Source organism: Oryx dammah, unplaced genomic scaffold (genome assembly GCF_014754425.2).
Source record: "Oryx dammah isolate SB20612 unplaced genomic scaffold, SCBI_Odam_1.1 HiC_scaffold_14, whole genome shotgun sequence".
NCBI lineage: Eukaryota > Metazoa > Chordata > Mammalia > Artiodactyla > Bovidae > Oryx > Oryx dammah.
Window position 1 is genome coordinate 17,495,896 of NW_024070198.1, and position 18,161 is coordinate 17,514,056.

General features: G+C 35.0%; 1 protein-coding gene across 4 annotated transcripts in view; it reads left to right on the forward strand.

Moving 5' to 3' along the window:
- Positions 1–18,161, forward strand: part of LCOR (ligand dependent nuclear receptor corepressor) — a 130,274-nt gene that overhangs the window by 84,675 nt on the left and 27,438 nt on the right. For 2 of the 4 annotated variants that reach the window (XM_040254647.1, XM_040254648.1), the window contains exons 6-8: positions 2,312–2,599; positions 5,371–5,464; positions 8,074–17,554. In XM_040254647.1, coding sequence (XP_040110581.1) covers positions 2,362–2,599; positions 5,371–5,464; positions 8,074–9,043 — 1,302 coding nt within the window. In that variant the 5' untranslated portion in view covers positions 2,312–2,361 and the 3' untranslated portion in view covers positions 9,044–17,554. Of the gene's footprint in view, positions 1–2,311; positions 2,600–5,370; positions 5,465–8,073; positions 17,555–18,161 lie in introns of those variants that run through there. The other 2 variants (XM_040254645.1, XM_040254646.1) reach the window with 1 other exon arrangement.

Genomic DNA, 18,161 nt, shown 5'->3' on the forward strand with positions numbered 1-18,161 from the left:
AACACTTTCCTAAAAGTTAGATTTGCATTTTAAAAACATAACAGGTGGCTATGATGTAGCATTCACGTGCTTTTCTGTAGTTTTAACTTTGACCTGATATGTTGTTTTTATTTGGCTCAGTTGTGCATGTTTCCCTGAGGGTGGCTAGGTTTATAGATGTTGTGTTTTAAGTAAATTAAAGAATGAAATGCTTCAAGAAATTTTCAAGAGACATAGCAGGAAATGATCTTTGATCATAATCATGAACTGTTTCATGATTATAGTAGTTCTTCAACAGAGAGGCAGAATATGCTACAGACATTTAAAGATCAAAATAGCAATTTATGGTTTTTATCCTAAAATCTTTGACTCTTTGCAAGTCTGTTTAATATTTATTAATCTAGTTAACATAGAGATATCTCATAAATTCATTTTGCTTCCTATTTGGAAGCTTTCTTCTTCATGTATTATTTTCCAGCTTTTCAGAGGATAAAAAGATATAGTAACATATTAAAACTTAAAATTATATACATTCAGAGGATTTTATGTTATGGAAGGAAAAAAAGTTAAATGACTTTCTACTTAATAAGAAATTCTAATAAGAAAACCCAGAGTAGAGGTTGAAAAAAGCAATACATGGCTAAAATGGTCATTAGAGCATTTAAGGAACCACTGTCAGTGATTATAGTAACTTCTGAACCTTAATTACCTCATTGAATATGTTTATTCTTTAACCATCTAGCATACCATAGTCTTTTTTATAGAGAGGAAACTTAAGATTGAAAATACTTTATAGTAGAACAGAAATGTTATTATTGATAGAACAAACCTTATTAAACTCCAGAGAATTAAATATTCTGACTTTAGGATATGACTGTCTTCTGATATTGAATATTGTTCTTCAGGAAAATAATTTGTTCTTGGGAGTCCTATTTGATTTTAATGATGTGTTTGGTTTTTAGATTTTAGTGATAAATTAATAGCAATTAGTCAGTTTTTCTGACTAATCAAGGTTCCTTACAGCTCCAAAATACTATAGGTAAAGTAACTGACCTTCTGTGGTTAATCTTTAAAAGAGTAAGGAAACTCAGGTTTTCTGAGACCCATCTTCTAAAGCCTAGGAAGTGTAGGAAGGAAGTATAAAATATGGGTGGAACATTTTAATCAAGGGTCTGTCACTAGCCATCTGTACAAAATTGAACTGGCCATTTACTCTTTAAATCACATTTATCGCATTTGTTCCTTTTTTTCTCTTCTTTTAAGAACTGTTTGTTGACTGATTTGATATTGATCCATTTATTAGTCAACTAAATACAGATGCATACTTTGCACCAAGGTTAGGTGCTGAGAGTACAGGAGTAAACAGACATTATCTCTGCTCTTCTCAAACAACATTTAATCTCCCTGATAGTGTGTTAGTGACAGAGACGTGATGATAATATATTTATGCAAAATGTTTTCCCTTTTATTTTACTTTCAGGGTCCCTTCCAGTCCAGAAGGTTTTATAAGTTAGTGAATTCATATGGTCTTTATTTTAAAATTAACATTGATTAGAAATTGATAACTTAGATGTTTATTACTTCCTTTTCTATCGTGTTCAGTGGTTGGTAGAGCATAAAGAACTTACCGAAAGTAACTTGGTCTTAAAGTTTTGAGGTTTGACATTTAAACTCCTAGCCTAGAGATTCTAGAAGTGTAGTCCCCAGACCAGCAGCATCTAGAAACTTGTTGGAAACACCAATTCCTGACCTTACTCTACAACTGCTAAATCAGTAACTCTGGAGAAAGGACCCAGCAATCTCTTTTTACAAACCCTCAAAGTGGTTGTGATGAGTATTAAAATGTGACATCTGTTGCCCTGGCCTATCATGAATCTTAAGTACCTCCTTTTATAATGTTGATATACCTGCAGTCTTCTAGCAGAAAGTGTTCATTCTTCAGTAATATAGGAAGATAATGGTTGAAGGATCTAGGGGAAACCAGATGTGATCCATAGGTGGTAAAGAGGGGAGTAATCATTTCATTAAAAAGGGGTTTTGGGATTTCTGTATCAGGTAAGTGATTCTTACCCATATGATATACTATTTGTTATCCCTTTATTTGACTTCATATTCGGGGGCGGGGGTGGTATGTAGAAATAATTTTATTAAAAGTTTATTTTTAAAAATCAACTTTTATAAGCCTGCAGATTAAAAATATAGCTCTGAGGGAATACTATTTTTAGGATATTGCATTTTAAGAAAGAAAAATAAAATGAAATTTTGTTTGCTTGAAAGCTGTCTCTTTTAGTACATTGTCCCACTTTAAAAGTAAATAAATCTTTGTTTACAGACAGTCCCTGGGTCTCCGACCCCAATATTCCCCTAGTGGCCCGTGAGATCATGCAGCGAATGATCCAACAATTTGCTGCTGAATATACCTCAAAAAATAGCTCTACTCAGGACCCCAGCCAGCCCAATAGCACAAAGAACCAAAGCCTGCCGAAAGCATCTCCAGTCACCACCTCTCCCACGGCTGCAACTGCTCAGAACCCTGTGCTCAGCAAACTTCTCATGGCTGACCAAGACTCACCTCTGGACCTTACTGTCAGAAAGTCTCAGTCAGAACCTAGCGAACAAGGTATGGTTTGATGTCAAGATCTCCTCTGTCCAATAGAATACTTTTAGTTTGGGGAGAAAAAAAGGTATTGGCATGTAGAGCATCACCAATGTGATTTTTAAATTATTCTGGACTCTGCAGTGATAGAGAGGAAGTGGCTACCTTACCCATCAGTAGTTCATAGTCATGATTGATGTACCACCTGGGAAAGTTAGGTAGTTATATTGTTACTTGATATTTATATAAGTATTGCATACTTTACAAAGCATTGTCATATCCACTGTTTTAAAATCCTTTTGAAAAATTAACTTTCCCCCCCTTTCCATTCAATGTTTAGGATTAGCACCTACCTGAGAAATAAATACATCTTGTTAGGTAGGAGTTACACTCTGCATGTGAGATCATGAGGCAAAAATATATATTACTTGCATTTAAAAAAAACTCAGGGGATTAGAAATATTGAGAAGATAGTAGAAACACTTTGGGTTGTTAAAATATATTCAGTATTTTATAAATACACAACATACACTGTTATGAACTAGTTAGAATATTTTCAAAAGGTAGTCTGTTGGTGAGGGTGCTAATTAAGAGATTGAGAGGGTATCAGTTTTGCAGAGCAGCTATTTCTTGAGTCTTTGGAAAGGTACTCTCTTAAGTATATTATATCTTTGTTGCTTTGTGATCTCATTTTACCTTTATTTTCACAAAGATGAAGTAAGCATTTCAACTTGGCCACTGTTTGAACCGCTACAAGTTATAAATTAGTGATATCTGTATTACTGAGATTTTATTGCCATAGACGTCTCATGAAAGTGTGAATTTATTGGTGAGAAATAGATTTATTTTTCAAAGTAAGTAAGTTTAATTCATGTAGGAATCTCTTTGAAAGAACTTTATTTTGCTCGTTTTAAGTAGTTTATGAAGTAATGACATTTAATGGGCTGGCTTTAGTTGCTTATTAAAGAATATTTTTTTGAATAGCTTTTCTTTGCCTTCTTTCCCTTTCTGTGAGTGAACAGCAGTCAGAATCTCTAAAATTTCCTAGTGGGAGACCTTCTAGACCTCCTTTGGTTACCATGTTGTTTATAAAGTTATTCTTTTCCATTTTATAAAGAATTTTCTTTACCACAGATTGGTAGTTTTCATTAACAGTCTATTTACTCTAAACGTTGCATTTCAGACTTCAGGTTTACAATAGGAGAATGATGGCATAGAGGTTGTGTGTAAAATATTAATAATGGAGATTAACATACAAAGATACACATTAGTCTAATTTAACTTCTTATAGCAAGTGTTATACTTGAAAGGTATGTTGCGTTGACAGCAGGAGAAATTTGCACTAGATGATAGGATTATAGTACATCAACTTCAAATGAAACCTTTCTAAAATTATTTTTCCTAATGAATTTTAATGTATTTTCAACTTAAATCACTATTTTTCAGTGGTAGATTTGAAGTATGTTGCCTATAATATGATTAGACTATGAAAATAATACTGTCTTTGGTTGGAAATATTTTAAGTAGTGCATTTTCTTGTTAGGAATCTAATTGGATTAGATCTCTAATGGAATACTTGGTTCTATAAGATTTCAATTTATGTTTTTAGAAATATTAGTGGCTCTAAGAGACAACACGGTGTCCTTACTTTGTATGAGTTGTGGGCTTTTTTTGGTTTATAAACTGAGTTGCAGTGAAATAGGGAGTTACCTGAAATAGGGAGTTACAGTGTCCTCAGACACAAGTCCCCAGAGAGTTATGTATCGGCGTGGTCTTTAATATAGCCAGATAGCAGGCCTCTCTGCCTACCAACTGAAAATCAGAGGCATTGAGTATTCCAATTTCAAACAGAACAGCAGCTTTAAAAGTTATCCAGACTATGAGTTTTCTTTTCTAGACATGTCTACAGGGGAAAAAATGGCTTTTGGATAGAGTTAAAGTCTTCTGTTTTATGTTCTAACAACATGAATTTGTGATTTTTATAGTAAAAGAAAGAAATGATTATTCCCCCAAGGCTCCCATCAGTATCAAGGCCATGTTATTATTCTTTCCTTAAACTTTGCTATCAATTTATAGTAGCTTATTAATTGAAAAACCTTGCCTTTGTAAATATGAGCAAGTAAATTTTGAATCTCTGGTGATTTTCCCCAAAAGCTTGAATCCAAATATACAGATTTTTGCAGATATGTCCCAAATAGTAATTTGGATATGTGCAAATTATAAACAGTTAACAACTGATTCATCTTGCATATTATCTTATACAGTATATATGTTTACTATAACCATATAAATTTGTTTTTTAAATGAGTTTTGCATTTAAATTTTTCTAAATCTACCTTTTATGTACCCCTGATACTTCAGGTAATCTTAGCTCTTGAGAAATTTGGTTTTATAATTTATATGACATTATCTCATTAATCTCATTACTTAGATCAAGGTAATTTAAAAAATGACATGTCATAGTTCCATCACGGAGCCTCATATGATGTAAACTGCTGTTTCTAATATCTCACTGTATCTTAACATCTTTAGTGTTACGCTTTAACTTTTCTTTTGTCCTATTAATAAAATATTTAACCCTTGGAGATAGTAGATACAACAGACTTTGATAAGCTTATGTCTGTTTGGGAGAAAAAATATCCTGAGTCTATTAATAAATTGGTTTGTAACTGAAAACGTATGGCTAGTTTTATCTGTTTAGTTGAGTAAGCCTACTGCTTTGACACTTTCAGCCTATTCAGTTCACATTGCTCCCAGTTTTTAATATTCTCAGGTGTTTCTTTGTGTCTCTGCAGACGGTGTACTTGATCTATCCACTAAGAAAAGTCCGTGTGCTGGCAGCACTTCCCTGAGCCATTCTCCAGGCTGCTCCAGTACTCAAGGGAACGGGTAAGGGAAAATATTTGTGGCCTTCCACGTTTTATAGGGGACAGTTTATCAAAGATTGATGCCAGTCTCCCTTGTCTGTTTTAAAACAGTCCATTAGAGTAACACTCCTATGGTGGGTTACAGTCCATGGGGTCACAAAGAGTCGGACACAACTAAGCGACTAACACTTATAGGTGGACCGTTAGTAAAATTACTTTTAGTCTGTCGATCAAGTAAAGGCACAATCTGTGAAATCTAGAATTGGCAAGTATAGTCAGTTTTGCCCGTTTAGTACAAATAGTAAATAATTAGGAATATGGCAAGAATGTCTTTGGGTTTTTTTGTTGTTGAGTGTTGAGGAATATGAACCCAACCTAAATAATTCCAGAGTTCACATGTAAAGGCAGTGTTTTGTATGCTGAAGTTGTTGAATGAAAATTGGGTTCCAATCTTTAACTTGGTATTGCTAACGGAGTATAGGGGCTATTCGTTTTTTCCTTGCTTGGTTTGGTTTGGTTTGGTTTATTGATTTGAACTGCAGTTTTAATTCTTGTGTGGCAGTTCAGAAAATAATTGTGTGTATTTTTTGTTTTTGATTAGATAAGACTGGTTGTCGGTGTTGATAGATAACCATCTTATGCTTCCAAGACATTATTACATGATCAGTTTTGAGAACTATTACCAGACTAAAGAGGATTTTCTAACCACCCAATTTTATAGTGTAAGAATTATCTAATTCTCTCTGTATGTGTACATAGTAGCCATTTTTAAAAGTCATATATTAATGAAGATGCTTAGATGCCATATTGGGAAGGCATTTCATAAAACTGTGTTGTGACCAAAAATGAGCTTCATCTAGATATGAAACATAGTTAATTATTTAGGTTTATTTAACTCCTAGAATGTCAACCTGGGGAAGATATTTAGATATCAAAGGAGTAAGTAGGCACTAAATGGACTAACCTGTTCCAACTTACTCTTAATTACCTTCAAATTGAAGGATTCCTTTACTGACTTCTAAAATGCTCCCTTTATTTTCTCTAAAATTTCATCATCTTCCTTTTTCTCTCCTCCTTTATTCAGTCTAAAAGTAACATTAATTTAATTCATTTTGCATAGTTTACTAATCATTTTTTTCTTAAGCCCTTTTTTCACTATAGTTCATACTATATATATATCTAAGTCATCATGGTCCCAAATCATTTGGTTCCATTTATATATCAAAAAACTTGAGTTGTGTAAACAAGGACACGTGTAGAAGCCTAAGTGCTGTTTGCATAAATACATCCCTTGTATAAGATTTTCTTTAAACTTGGCCACCAGATCTGTGTACTGCATGGTTGAAATTCCTGTGTTTGTCCCTCTGAATGGAAAGTAAATGCACTCATTGTGGTAGAGTTTTCTGGAAGACGAAAGCACCAACAGTACTGCCCACCTTTTAGTTGACTTGTCATCCCTATTATATTATTTACTGCTAACAGCAGAGTCCCTGTAGACTTTCGGAAAACATAGCTGATTTACCATTATTTCTGCAAAGTTCTGCTTTTGTGCCTAGTTAATGTAATTACTCCCCTTGGGCATGCTTTAGCAGTTACCAGTTTTATCATTGATAAATCCTTCTCTACTGTAAAAATGAAAACCTTATGAATTAACTTTATGTCAGTAGCTGATTTTTTTAAGCATTATTTGAAAGTTACCCATTTAAAATTTGAAGATTAATGCTCGGTATTTTAAGAAGAAGGTTTCCTTCAACTAAGAAAATGCTAAAAAATTGTTTCTATAACTCTGACAATAATTACTTTGAATAGAACTTAAAGAACAAAGTTTTTGGGAAAATAAAGGACAGTTCTTTAAAGCCTGGATTATTTCAAATGGAAAAATGAGTGGTATTCGTGTATCTGCAACAAATAGTGTTTTAAATGAAGAAATGTGGTAAGTTATAATTTGATGGGTAAAAATTTCGTTGTTTTGGTTTGGGGTTTCCCCCCACCATGGGGCCTGGTAGCCATTTTTTTTTTTTCCCAAGCAAAATAAGAAATGTCACTTGGAGTTGCCTGATTTTTGATAAGAACATCAACTTGTTTGTGGGAATAAATGAGCAGTTATCTGTGGGTTCCACCAATGTAAATTGTTCAAGTTTTATAGCTGGATGTCATGAATGTTGAATATGTTGCATTAAAATAAATAATTTGGCTTACTCTTTTATTACTGTACTTGTTTAGTGGTAACGTCACATTGGTAACACAATTCTTTGTAGTATGGAGACTTGATGATTACTTTGTAATTAGTAATTAAGGTGCTATTTTCAGACAGTTGCGCGAAACTTTTTCTCCGAATATTTGTGAACCCAACCAGAGACTAGCTGACAGGTTTAATTTTTCTTTGCCCAAAAGCTCCTGGTTTTTTTTTTTCTTTTTCTTTTTTTGTTTTTTGCTTTTGGTTTTGTTTTTTGTGAACAAGTTTAAAACTAACTGCTGAGACCATTTTTTTTTTTAATTTTAGAGAAAATAAATAAATAACACAAAGTGATGTTACCCAAGCAAGGCGTTCTAATAAAGGAGTGGTCCCCTCACCCATCCCTCCCTACCTGTGCAAGTCCTGCTCACATCAGTTTCCTTCCATCCAATTAGGCGACCTGGGAGACCCAGCCAGTACCGCCCAGACGGACTTCGGAGTGGTGATGGGGTACCTCCAAGAAGCTTACAGGATGGAACCAGGGAAGGTTTTGGACACTCCACATCACTCAAAGTTCCACTGGCTCGATCCCTGCAGATTAGTGAAGAACTACTGAGCAGAAACCAATTGTCCACAGCTGCCAGCCTTGGGCCGTCTGGATTACAGAATCATGGACAGCACTTAATATTATCCAGGGAAGCCTCTTGGGCAAAACCGCATTATGAGTTCAACCTCAGCCGTATGAAGTTCAGGGGAAATGGTGCACTCAACAACATCAGTGACCTTCCTTTTCTTGCAGAAAACTCTGCCTTTCCAAAAATGGCACTTCAAGCAAAACAAGATGGGAAAAAGGATGTGAGCCATTCATCTCCTGTAGATTTAAAGATACCACAAGTTCGAGGAATGGATCTTTCTTGGGAATCTCGCACTGGTGATCAGTACAGCTATAGCTCTTTGGTAATGGGTTCACAAACGGAGAGCGCGCTTAGTAAAAAATTAAGGGCTATTCTTCCAAAACAAAATAGAAAAAGCATGTTAGATGCTGGACCCGATTCTTGGGGCTCAGATGCTGAGCAGTCTACCTCTGGACAGCCATATCCCACATCGGATCAAGAAGGAGATCCTGGCTCCAAGCAGCCTCGGAAGAAAAGAGGGCGTTACAGACAGTACAACAGTGAGATACTGGAGGAAGCAATCTCAGTGGTTATGAGTGGAAAAATGAGTGTTTCCAAAGCTCAGAGTATTTATGGGATTCCCCACAGTACACTGGAGTACAAAGTAAAGGAGAGGCTGGGCACTTTGAAAAACCCTCCAAAGAAAAAGATGAAGTTAATGAGGTCGGAGGGGCCAGATGTTTCTGTAAAGATTGAATTAGATCCCCAGGGAGAGGCAGCACAAAGTGCAAATGAATCAAAAAATGAGTAGGAATACTGTAGAGTGCCAATTACTGTACAAACTGGGTGAGCACTACTGCATTGTTCAGCCGTCATTGCTGCACCTGACTTCATTTACTGTGACACTTGTTTCTTTGCAGACTTTGCATTGACCTGTGTGTACAGAGATGAAAGGTGCATTCTGAATGTTGCATATTTTAAATTTTTCATGTGCAGTATGGCTCGAGATATTGTTTGGCCTTTTTGCATGTTTCTCTACAAAAGAGAATTGAGTTACCTCACAGAGAACAGATACATGGAAGTGGACTCCTTGCCTGTAGAGCCTGCATGCGTTTCTTTCCTTTTTTTCCTTAAGTTATATTTGCCTTTATTTAAAAAGAAAAGAAAAAAGCCCCCTTTTAGAAACCACCTGTCGTTTTGGGAGCTTTATCACCGCAAATTGGAAAGCCATCTTATAAAATTATTCACATTTTTTTCTTCAGAGATTCAACTAATTTAAGGGTTAAACTAAAGAAACTAAGGACAATGAACCTTTGAATTTAAGAAATTTCACTGTTCAATGATAAATAATTCTTTGGATCGATTAACATTTTTATGGTTTCCCTTCTCACTATTAAGTTTGCTTAACAAATTAGCAATCTGTTTAGTGCTCACCCAGAGGGGAAGGAGGTGGAAAATGTGCACACACTACCTTCAGAAATGCTTCGGTTGATTACGTTGTAACACTACCTTTGCTGTAATTTCATTTGGGATTTTCTAAGGGTAGAATTTGGTCTCACCCAACAAGTGAGGATATAGCCTTATCTCATGGAGGACGAGCTCCGTTCTTACTCAGGAGCAGTCAGGGTACATTACATAAAACAATAGAGGATGCCTCATTTTAGCAAACTAAGTTTCTTTGTATTCTTAAATCTTTTTACAGATTTGATCATGTGCTAACTAATGACTGAATGTCAGTTGCAGCAACTATTTAAAAATTTTTAAGATCTGTTGGTTGGGGGGATGGGAGAAATAGGGGGGAAATGTGTGTGAGTAATTATAATAATGCGAAAGTGGTATCTAGATTTTACAGCCTCGGTAATCTGCTCAAATATTCACACTAGTGAAGAATCTGTGTTTGTGGTGAGAGAAAAAAACACAACCCCAAAATAACCTAATGTGATTTAGGTTGCATTTCAGTTCTAACAATAATTCAATCAGAAATCAAGCTCCTTAGCAATTCTTTTTTAACTAATTCAAATACTAGTAGAAGGCGGGCAGGGATTTTTAGTTTTTAATTTAATTTGTTGTTTTGACTTTTTTGGCATCCTACATACTCTCCCTTTCTCAGCTTTTCTGCTATTTAGCCGATTTTTATGGTTGTTTAGCACACTGTTAGCACAGGACCTTTCAGATTATGTTCTGTATAAGCACTCCTTAAAGAACATCTAAGCTTTTTTTTTTTTGAGATGGGCTTTTAAAATCACACTGATAAGGCTTGTGACATTTATTTTCTAGAATTTCTTTTGCAAGAATAATAGGTAAATAAAGCCCATGAAATTTAATTTTGCATCATGAGCAAATTAAAATTTCTCTTTCTTCAAAACAAAATCTACCATACATGACCCTATATTCTTACCTACTGAAAAAGGTGATCAGGCCCTTCTAAATGCTTAACCAAAAACAAACCCCAAAAAATCATTGGATTTTTTTTGGTGAAATAAAATCAAACTGGGAGCATTAAGTTGAGATTAATGATTTCTGATGGATACTAAGAGTTTGAGGAATAGGTCCAGATATTCCCAAGGCATAAATTCTTGCCTGGAAACTTTGGAGCAGTTAATTAGGTTAACGATAGTTTTTCCTTGGCACCCTGTGTGTTCAAAGGTTAGGCACACCATTGCTGTTATTAAAATACACACATTCTTGGCATAGCCTGGGCTTGGGTTCCTCTTTTGGTTTGGTTATGTGTAGCAGTTTGATCGGTGGATGACTGAGCCTGTTTCCTCTTAGTTTGCTAGTCTTCTCAGCAGAAAAAGCAGTTTGGGTTCAGAGCAGTGTATGACTGCGGTATTTTCTAGCTTAGCTGGAAGTTGCAATAAAAATATTTACTGAAATGTATGGTTTTCATCTGCAGTTGAAGGAAGTAGTAGAAGTTTTGCTAAAAGCAAAGGACTAAGCTTATGAAGGAACGCCTCCTTTGTTCCACACTCGATTTGTCACACACAATTAATTGTAACCATGGTGCCTTTTTGCGTGATGTTTGGGGGCATTCTATAGCCCAGCATTGCTGCAAAAAGGTTCTTTGAGCAATTAATTTGTGCTTCTTTTTAATCCCCTCAGAAAGGCATCAATAAGGCCCATTAAAAAATCTGGCCCTAAAAGTTCAACTTTTGTAGAGTTTTACTGTTCAGAGAGGTTTTAATCCCATGTGGTAGTCTCTAAAGTGACGTATGAGTTGAGTTATGTAAATTTTGTCATTGTAGTGTAATGGAGTGATCATTTTACTAACATAAATATTTTCTATGTGTGTTTCAGTGGATGACAATCGAGCAGCAGAAGAATGGTGTGCCTACCCTTTAATGCTGCAGTTTAAATAAGAGAACTTGTATTGTGTCATTTCAGATTGTAGGCTGAGAGTTGTAAATAGTGAAAATTTGAGTACTTCTATTATTTGTTTTGGTTAGAAAGTGAATTTAAAAAACAAACCAAACTCTAAACTTTCTCAGATTAAAAGTCCTGAGACCTGAAGATTGTAATATTCATGTCTGTGAAGCTTTTAAACATTACACTTGAGATCAGTCATGACTTGATATTCAGGTAAATTTTCTTTTCCAAGAAGCTTTTGAATAAGCATATTTCCTCCAAAGGTCGGTTGGTCTCTCTTTTTCTTTTTGAGTGTAGATTATTTTAAAGCACTAATTGCATTACATTGGTAACTGCAATATAAAATAGCCATTATTGTTTTGTGAAGCATGGTTGAAATTAGATAGTGGTCCCTTTTAAATTTCATGAGCCTCTCAAAAAAAAAAAACTTTAAAAAAAATACAGAAAGCTGCTGAATATTTCAAAAGATATATATTTTACCTTATTGTAGGTTTTGTAAAGTTAGTTTGTAATATTCAGGTGCACTTTTAATGTTAAATTTTGTGTTCAGAGTTCCATTATACCATGTGTTCCTTGGATGTGGCTCGTCACATGGCTGGCTATCAGTCTTGGTGCCGCAGTGATCCCGTAATATTTGATTTCCCTCTTGATTTGCCACTATTCTGTATTGGCACTTTCAGTGTAGATATTCTAGTTTGGGGACATCCTCATAAATGTGTAATAGCGATTGGTCCATTCGCATGCTTAATTTCTGCTAATCAGAGTTTTGCATGGCCCAAACAACAGTTGACCATTTTTATGGTATGGGAAAGTATAGTTCACAACTATCTTTGTCACAAAAGCCTTTTCTCCTTTCATTTTCCAGTAGGCAGATGATGACATGACTTCAACAGTATATTATTCAAACTGATGTTAGAAAGAGAGAGTGTATTTAAAATCAATTCCTACATTTTTTAATGAGAAAACATAGATATAGAGTAGATAAGCTATGGCACTATAAAGTCAAAAAAACACTAATTCTGTGGAAGGATTTCTAGGTGGTATTTTTATCATTAGCATTCTCACTTCTGAAATAGAGTCATCAAGCTTGACAGTAATGTATTTATCACTTGTTCAGAAGGCTTACAAGTGACTGAACTGTGTTCGTGATGAGCTATACACTTTTTTCTGTTCCCCAAATACCATGAAGGACAAGGTCTCTCTTTCAGGAAAAATAATTTATATTTGTGTATAATACTCTTTAATGTTAAGTTTGTTGTTATTCTGAAGTTTAGATGTTGCTTGACAAACCTTTGCTGCAGCAGATCATGGATATGAGTAAGGCTTTGTGTGATAATAGGGGTCCTTATGTGAAGTTAATTACTGTTCAGTTCTGGTGAGCAAGCTCAACAAGTGTAAAGTGTATATTAGCTTTATTTGGTACACTTTTACTTTACAATATTGAAGTGCTTTTAGAACTCTGGTTATCTTATATAAACCATTACCTCAATCAATTGGCATTTCCATTCCCCAGCATTTTACCTGAGCTATTTATAAGATGAGCTATATGGGATCAGATAGTAAAATAGTAAGGCACAATGAGAAGTTTAGTTCCCAATTTTCTGGAGAGAACTCTAAATTAGACTAAAAATGACTACCTGCAAAGGCTCATACCATAACTGCCCTTTGTCATTAGGCAGTACGTAGCAAGCTTGGAGCTGCTAGTGAGCTGTGTGTTCTCCCCCTGCCCCAAGTAAGCACATGGTGCGAGGCTTGGCTAAGCCTTTGTGACTCTTTATATTTCATTGACCCATAATAGTGACGCTTGGATTCAGTCAGTTATTTTTATAAAACAAATTATTGAGTCAGCCCAGTGTCAGAACCTGAAATTATTTTGAGTATTTACAGCTGATAGGACAGCTCAGTGTCATTTTCTAAGAGCTGTTATCTCTGTAGATTTAGTTTTGAAACTACACATCTTTCTTTTGTAATTATTCTTTCTTTAACTAAATGCCAGAGTTTGTTTTTATGTGAACCACCCTTCTCTGTGTATTCAGGTTGCTGTCGTTGGTGATGGAATATGGCAATAGACTGAATTGCTCTACTTAGTCTTTTATAGAAGACATTAAAAGTTATAGGTTAAATTTTGACCTTCATGAAGATATCAAAGATTGTTTTCCTTGTTACTTTCCATTATAATTAGGTCTTCATTAATACTATGGTCAGGCCAGTGTTATTAAACTTAATGGCTTTAACCAGACAGCCCATTTGGAAACTTGGTTAAGCTATATAAGGATTTTTTTTTTTAATCTAATTGCTTTCAAGCACTACTGAAAAGGAAAAAAGTATAATTGTGGTACAAGGAATGCACACCTCCAAAGTCGTCTTAGTTTTTTTCTGGATACATTCTGTCCTTGAGACTTGAGTAGGATTTGTGAACACAGTGACTGAAGGGAAAATAGAGGAAAGTCTTTTTATATTCTCTGTCTCTCATTCCCAAATAAACTCGCAGTTGCTTTTTAAAAAAGCAGACATGGGCCCTGTAGCTGTGTGCCCTATGAAGGAGATTGGAAGAGGGAGTTGGGAAGTAGGGTAGGGGGAAGTAAGTGAAGTTGAAGGAAGGATTCCACCCTACAACTAACTAAAGCTGAGTTGCGGGATAGAGCACATGGTACAGTTGGGCCGCCTTCATTTGATAGTCAGAAAAATCTTTTAGATTATTTGAAAAGTGAGAATCAAGACAAAGTAATGTTGGCTTGGCAGCTAACAAAATTTGAGTTAATTCTGCAACCATTGGGGGGGTAATTTTAAGGTTTCCAGTTCACGTAGAGCTATATCAAAAGCCGAAAAGCAAGCACTTTTAGTTAGTCATAGATTTATTGGATGTAGCAAATATTATAATCATAATATTTAATCTTTATTGTTTGAATATGAAAATAAACTCTTTACCCCATCTTGAACTGTCACTGAGCAGGTTCAAGATGGTGTTTTCAACACTGGAAATGACCCTACACACATACCAAAAAAAATCTAAAGCAGTAAGACATATTTTAAGATCCATACCTCTTAGACTTTTTAGATTTGTCTTGGGAAAGAATTTATGAACCTGTAACCAGTATTAGTGCAGTCTTGGGTTCCTTGTTCTGCATAATTGCACCCTTTCTCAGGTATGTCCTGAAAACATAAATCTTAAAATAATCTCTTTAGAGATTAGATTCTCAGTGGATAGTGTGTAAGGGGGCTGGGTGGGGGTGGGGGGGTGGGACACAGAACACTGACACGGTGGAGCAGGGATCTTAACATACAGTCGCCAAACAGAATTCAACCTGGACTCTCTCACCCCCTCAGAAGGGGCTGAATGACATCTGTTATTTGGTAACTACTCGGTGCTACACTCCTAAAAGTCTTTTCTTTCAATCCAGGTGACTTTTTTTCCTGCTTGGTGGAAGGGTATATAGTGAACTTTACCGTCACTTAGGAAAGCACTTGTCTGAAATGTTTAAAGTACTAGAAAAGGGATAATTCAGCACTTTTTCTGTTACAACACTAAAGTCTTAATTTATCTTCAGAGTCTTAGGTACTGTAAGTTTTAGGGTGATTATTTAAAAATATAAAACATACTACATATTATGGGATCAGATCACATTTATATAAATAATTCTTGTCTTAATTTTTAAAAAGACAATAACATTTTGTACCTTTCAAGCAATTCCGAGTGATTGCCTCATTTTCCCCATTTCATTAAGCATTTCAGGCTGAGAATTTGGAATTTGAGAGGAGGTGAGGGGGAAATTCCCCAAAATGAAAAATTGTGTCAGACAGTTTTAGAAAAATAAATCACTAGGAAAATGGGTAGGGATTCTCTCTCCCTTTAAGTCTTCAGGGAATGAGCAGTATTTAGAATCTTTGGCTGAAATTCAAGCCTTTTTACTGTGTAAATTTTTAATATTAATTCACTGACATGCTTTTTACATCAGAGGACTGAAAATGGATCTTAATGTTTTTAAGTTGTGGAAGGGTATATTTCTAAAATGAGGGGGGGATAATTAACTAGGTTAGTATACCAGCATTAGTAAGTTTAAGGAATTTTAGTATGTAATAGCAAAGTGTTTGATTAAAAGTCTAATCCTATATTGCTAGTCGAAATTAGTTACATTCTGATCTAGGAAAGATATAGTCATTGGATATTGATATGCTGTGCTGTCAGAAAACCAGACTAAGATAGAAACCTTTATCTGACTCCCACATGTTGCTTGTTCTGATGGGATATATACTTTACAGCAGCTTATTGCTGCTTTGAGAAGAAATGTATAAACTATACATTTGGAGTGTTTGCATATAATTCTTTATAACCTCCACTTTAAACTGTCAGACATTGGTATTTTATCAGTCCACACTGTTAAATAAAGCTAATGTTCTTAGGAATCCAACTTGTACACACTGTTTAAAAACCCTCAGGGACAGTTTACACACTATTCTCACTCAATTCAGGTACTTTGATGCTATTCTTAAACCTAACAGTGACTTGTATTTTTCTGTTTTGCTTTTATTTTGACGTGCTGGTAGCACATCCTTGATGAATGTCAACTTAAAAAACTCAGTTCAGGTATCCAGGTATAACTCAGCCAAACAGATTTTAAAGCTGCATAGAACTCTCCAGCACACGGTGCCTCACACTCTTATAGTGGCATTCTATATATTCAGTTATTACTACTGAGCAGATAATATGGGGGTTCCTGTCAACAGTGTATTTAAAAAAACAAAACGTGCATAAATGTATAGCCAGCACATGCAACACACGTATACACAGTTAAACTATCTATTTTTAAATGCCACTAATAGCCAGCACAATTAAATGACATTCCTTGCTGCTTCTGTAAAATATGACAGACGCAGTCCTTCCTCAATGTGGCTCTTGCTTCTTCACCATACTACTACTAAATTCAAGCACTGGTCCTTGGGTGTCTGACCTCTACATTCTAGTTTATGCAATGTCTTTAGAGAATTCTGTGCACTGGCCACTGTGATGGAACCGTTGGGCCAGGAGTGCTCTGAGTTTATTAGTAGTGATTCTGCCAAAGTTGGTGTTGTAACATGAGTATGTAAATGTCAAAAAATTAGCAGAGGTCTAGGACTACATATCAGCAGACAATTTTGTCAGTATATTTTGTAGCCTAGAAGCCCTCAATGACAAGTTTCTGATGTGAAGTTCTAATTCCAGCTTTAGCCCTTTGCATCTTTTAATGGTAAGACTTGTCTGCTAGAGATGTTTATTCTTTAAAACTACTTTTGTTTTCTGCAGTACAGTCTGTGGTTAACAAAACAGATTATTCCTCTGCTTTAATATTTGATATCTTACATCTAAAAGGCATTCTCCATATATAAAACCTATAACCTTTGAAGATACAGAAAACGGCATCTTTCAGATTTCTAGAAGTTTGAGTGTCATGCAACAAAACAGGAACCCCCTTTACTCTTATGGACCTCATTTCAATATACTGTTTACAGTTTGACGGAATTGTATAATTTAATATTTCTCTTGTACTGTAGTTTATATTTATTTACAGATTTTTTTGTACGGTGTGATTTGAACTTTTTGTTCCTTGCTATGATCAATGTTTATGTAGTAGAGCACTTACGATCACAAATTAAGTTCTTTGGTTTGATTGCACTACATTAAATTTTTTTAATGCAGTTCTGATTTTTGACTGGACTAAAATAAGCTGTGTCTTAATGTATGTGATGAGTACTTAAAATTTTAATCCATGTGGTCCCCCCCCCCTTTTTTTTTTGGATTGTATGTCAGACGGGCTAGTTTTTTCGTGCATGTGTAAGAGTTAATGGTTCCATTGTATTATTTGACCATGACATTTTGGAGAAACATTCCCAGCTGTAATGTTGTGTATGGTAGTTCTCACTGGATGCTAGACTTTTCAAAACCACTATTCTTCTAATAAATTTTGTTGTGAAAACTGTTTTAAAAGCTTGGTTTCTACTTCTTAAGGGTATAATGCTCTTAAAAAAAAATCCACAAAGGGGGTAAGATTTCAAGGTGCACTATAAATGCACGTGGTAATCAAAGTTTGTATTTTTTTTCCCTTCGTGATAATTTATTTCCATGAAATCTCTTAGATAACCAGAAATTGCTGCTTCAGTATTTGGATTTGGTACTGCCTTGTAACTGTCTTTACTAATTTGATACTCCCCTATCTCAGTTCTCTGAATTGGATTATGCACTAACTATTTTCAGCTCAACGAGGTATATTGATAATTTTCATAATACCTGCTTGCTGAACTTAATTTTTCATAATTTTCTTACAGTAAAACTCTAATCTGGAATTACTTGCCAAGAATAATAATTTACTCATTTTTGTTTGCTCTTTTCTAGAGGCATAAGTATGAAAGCACTGTCAGTCAATTAAGGTTATTTTAGCAGTTCTGATTCTTGGGAGAATGCTGGTATTTTCTTTTATCAGCATGTAGTTGTTCAACATTTACACTGTGGTTTTAGAAACCAGGGATATTTAAAAGTTTTTTTATTACAGAATGATTTCCATTGTCAGATGGTTAAAGAACAGCTGAAT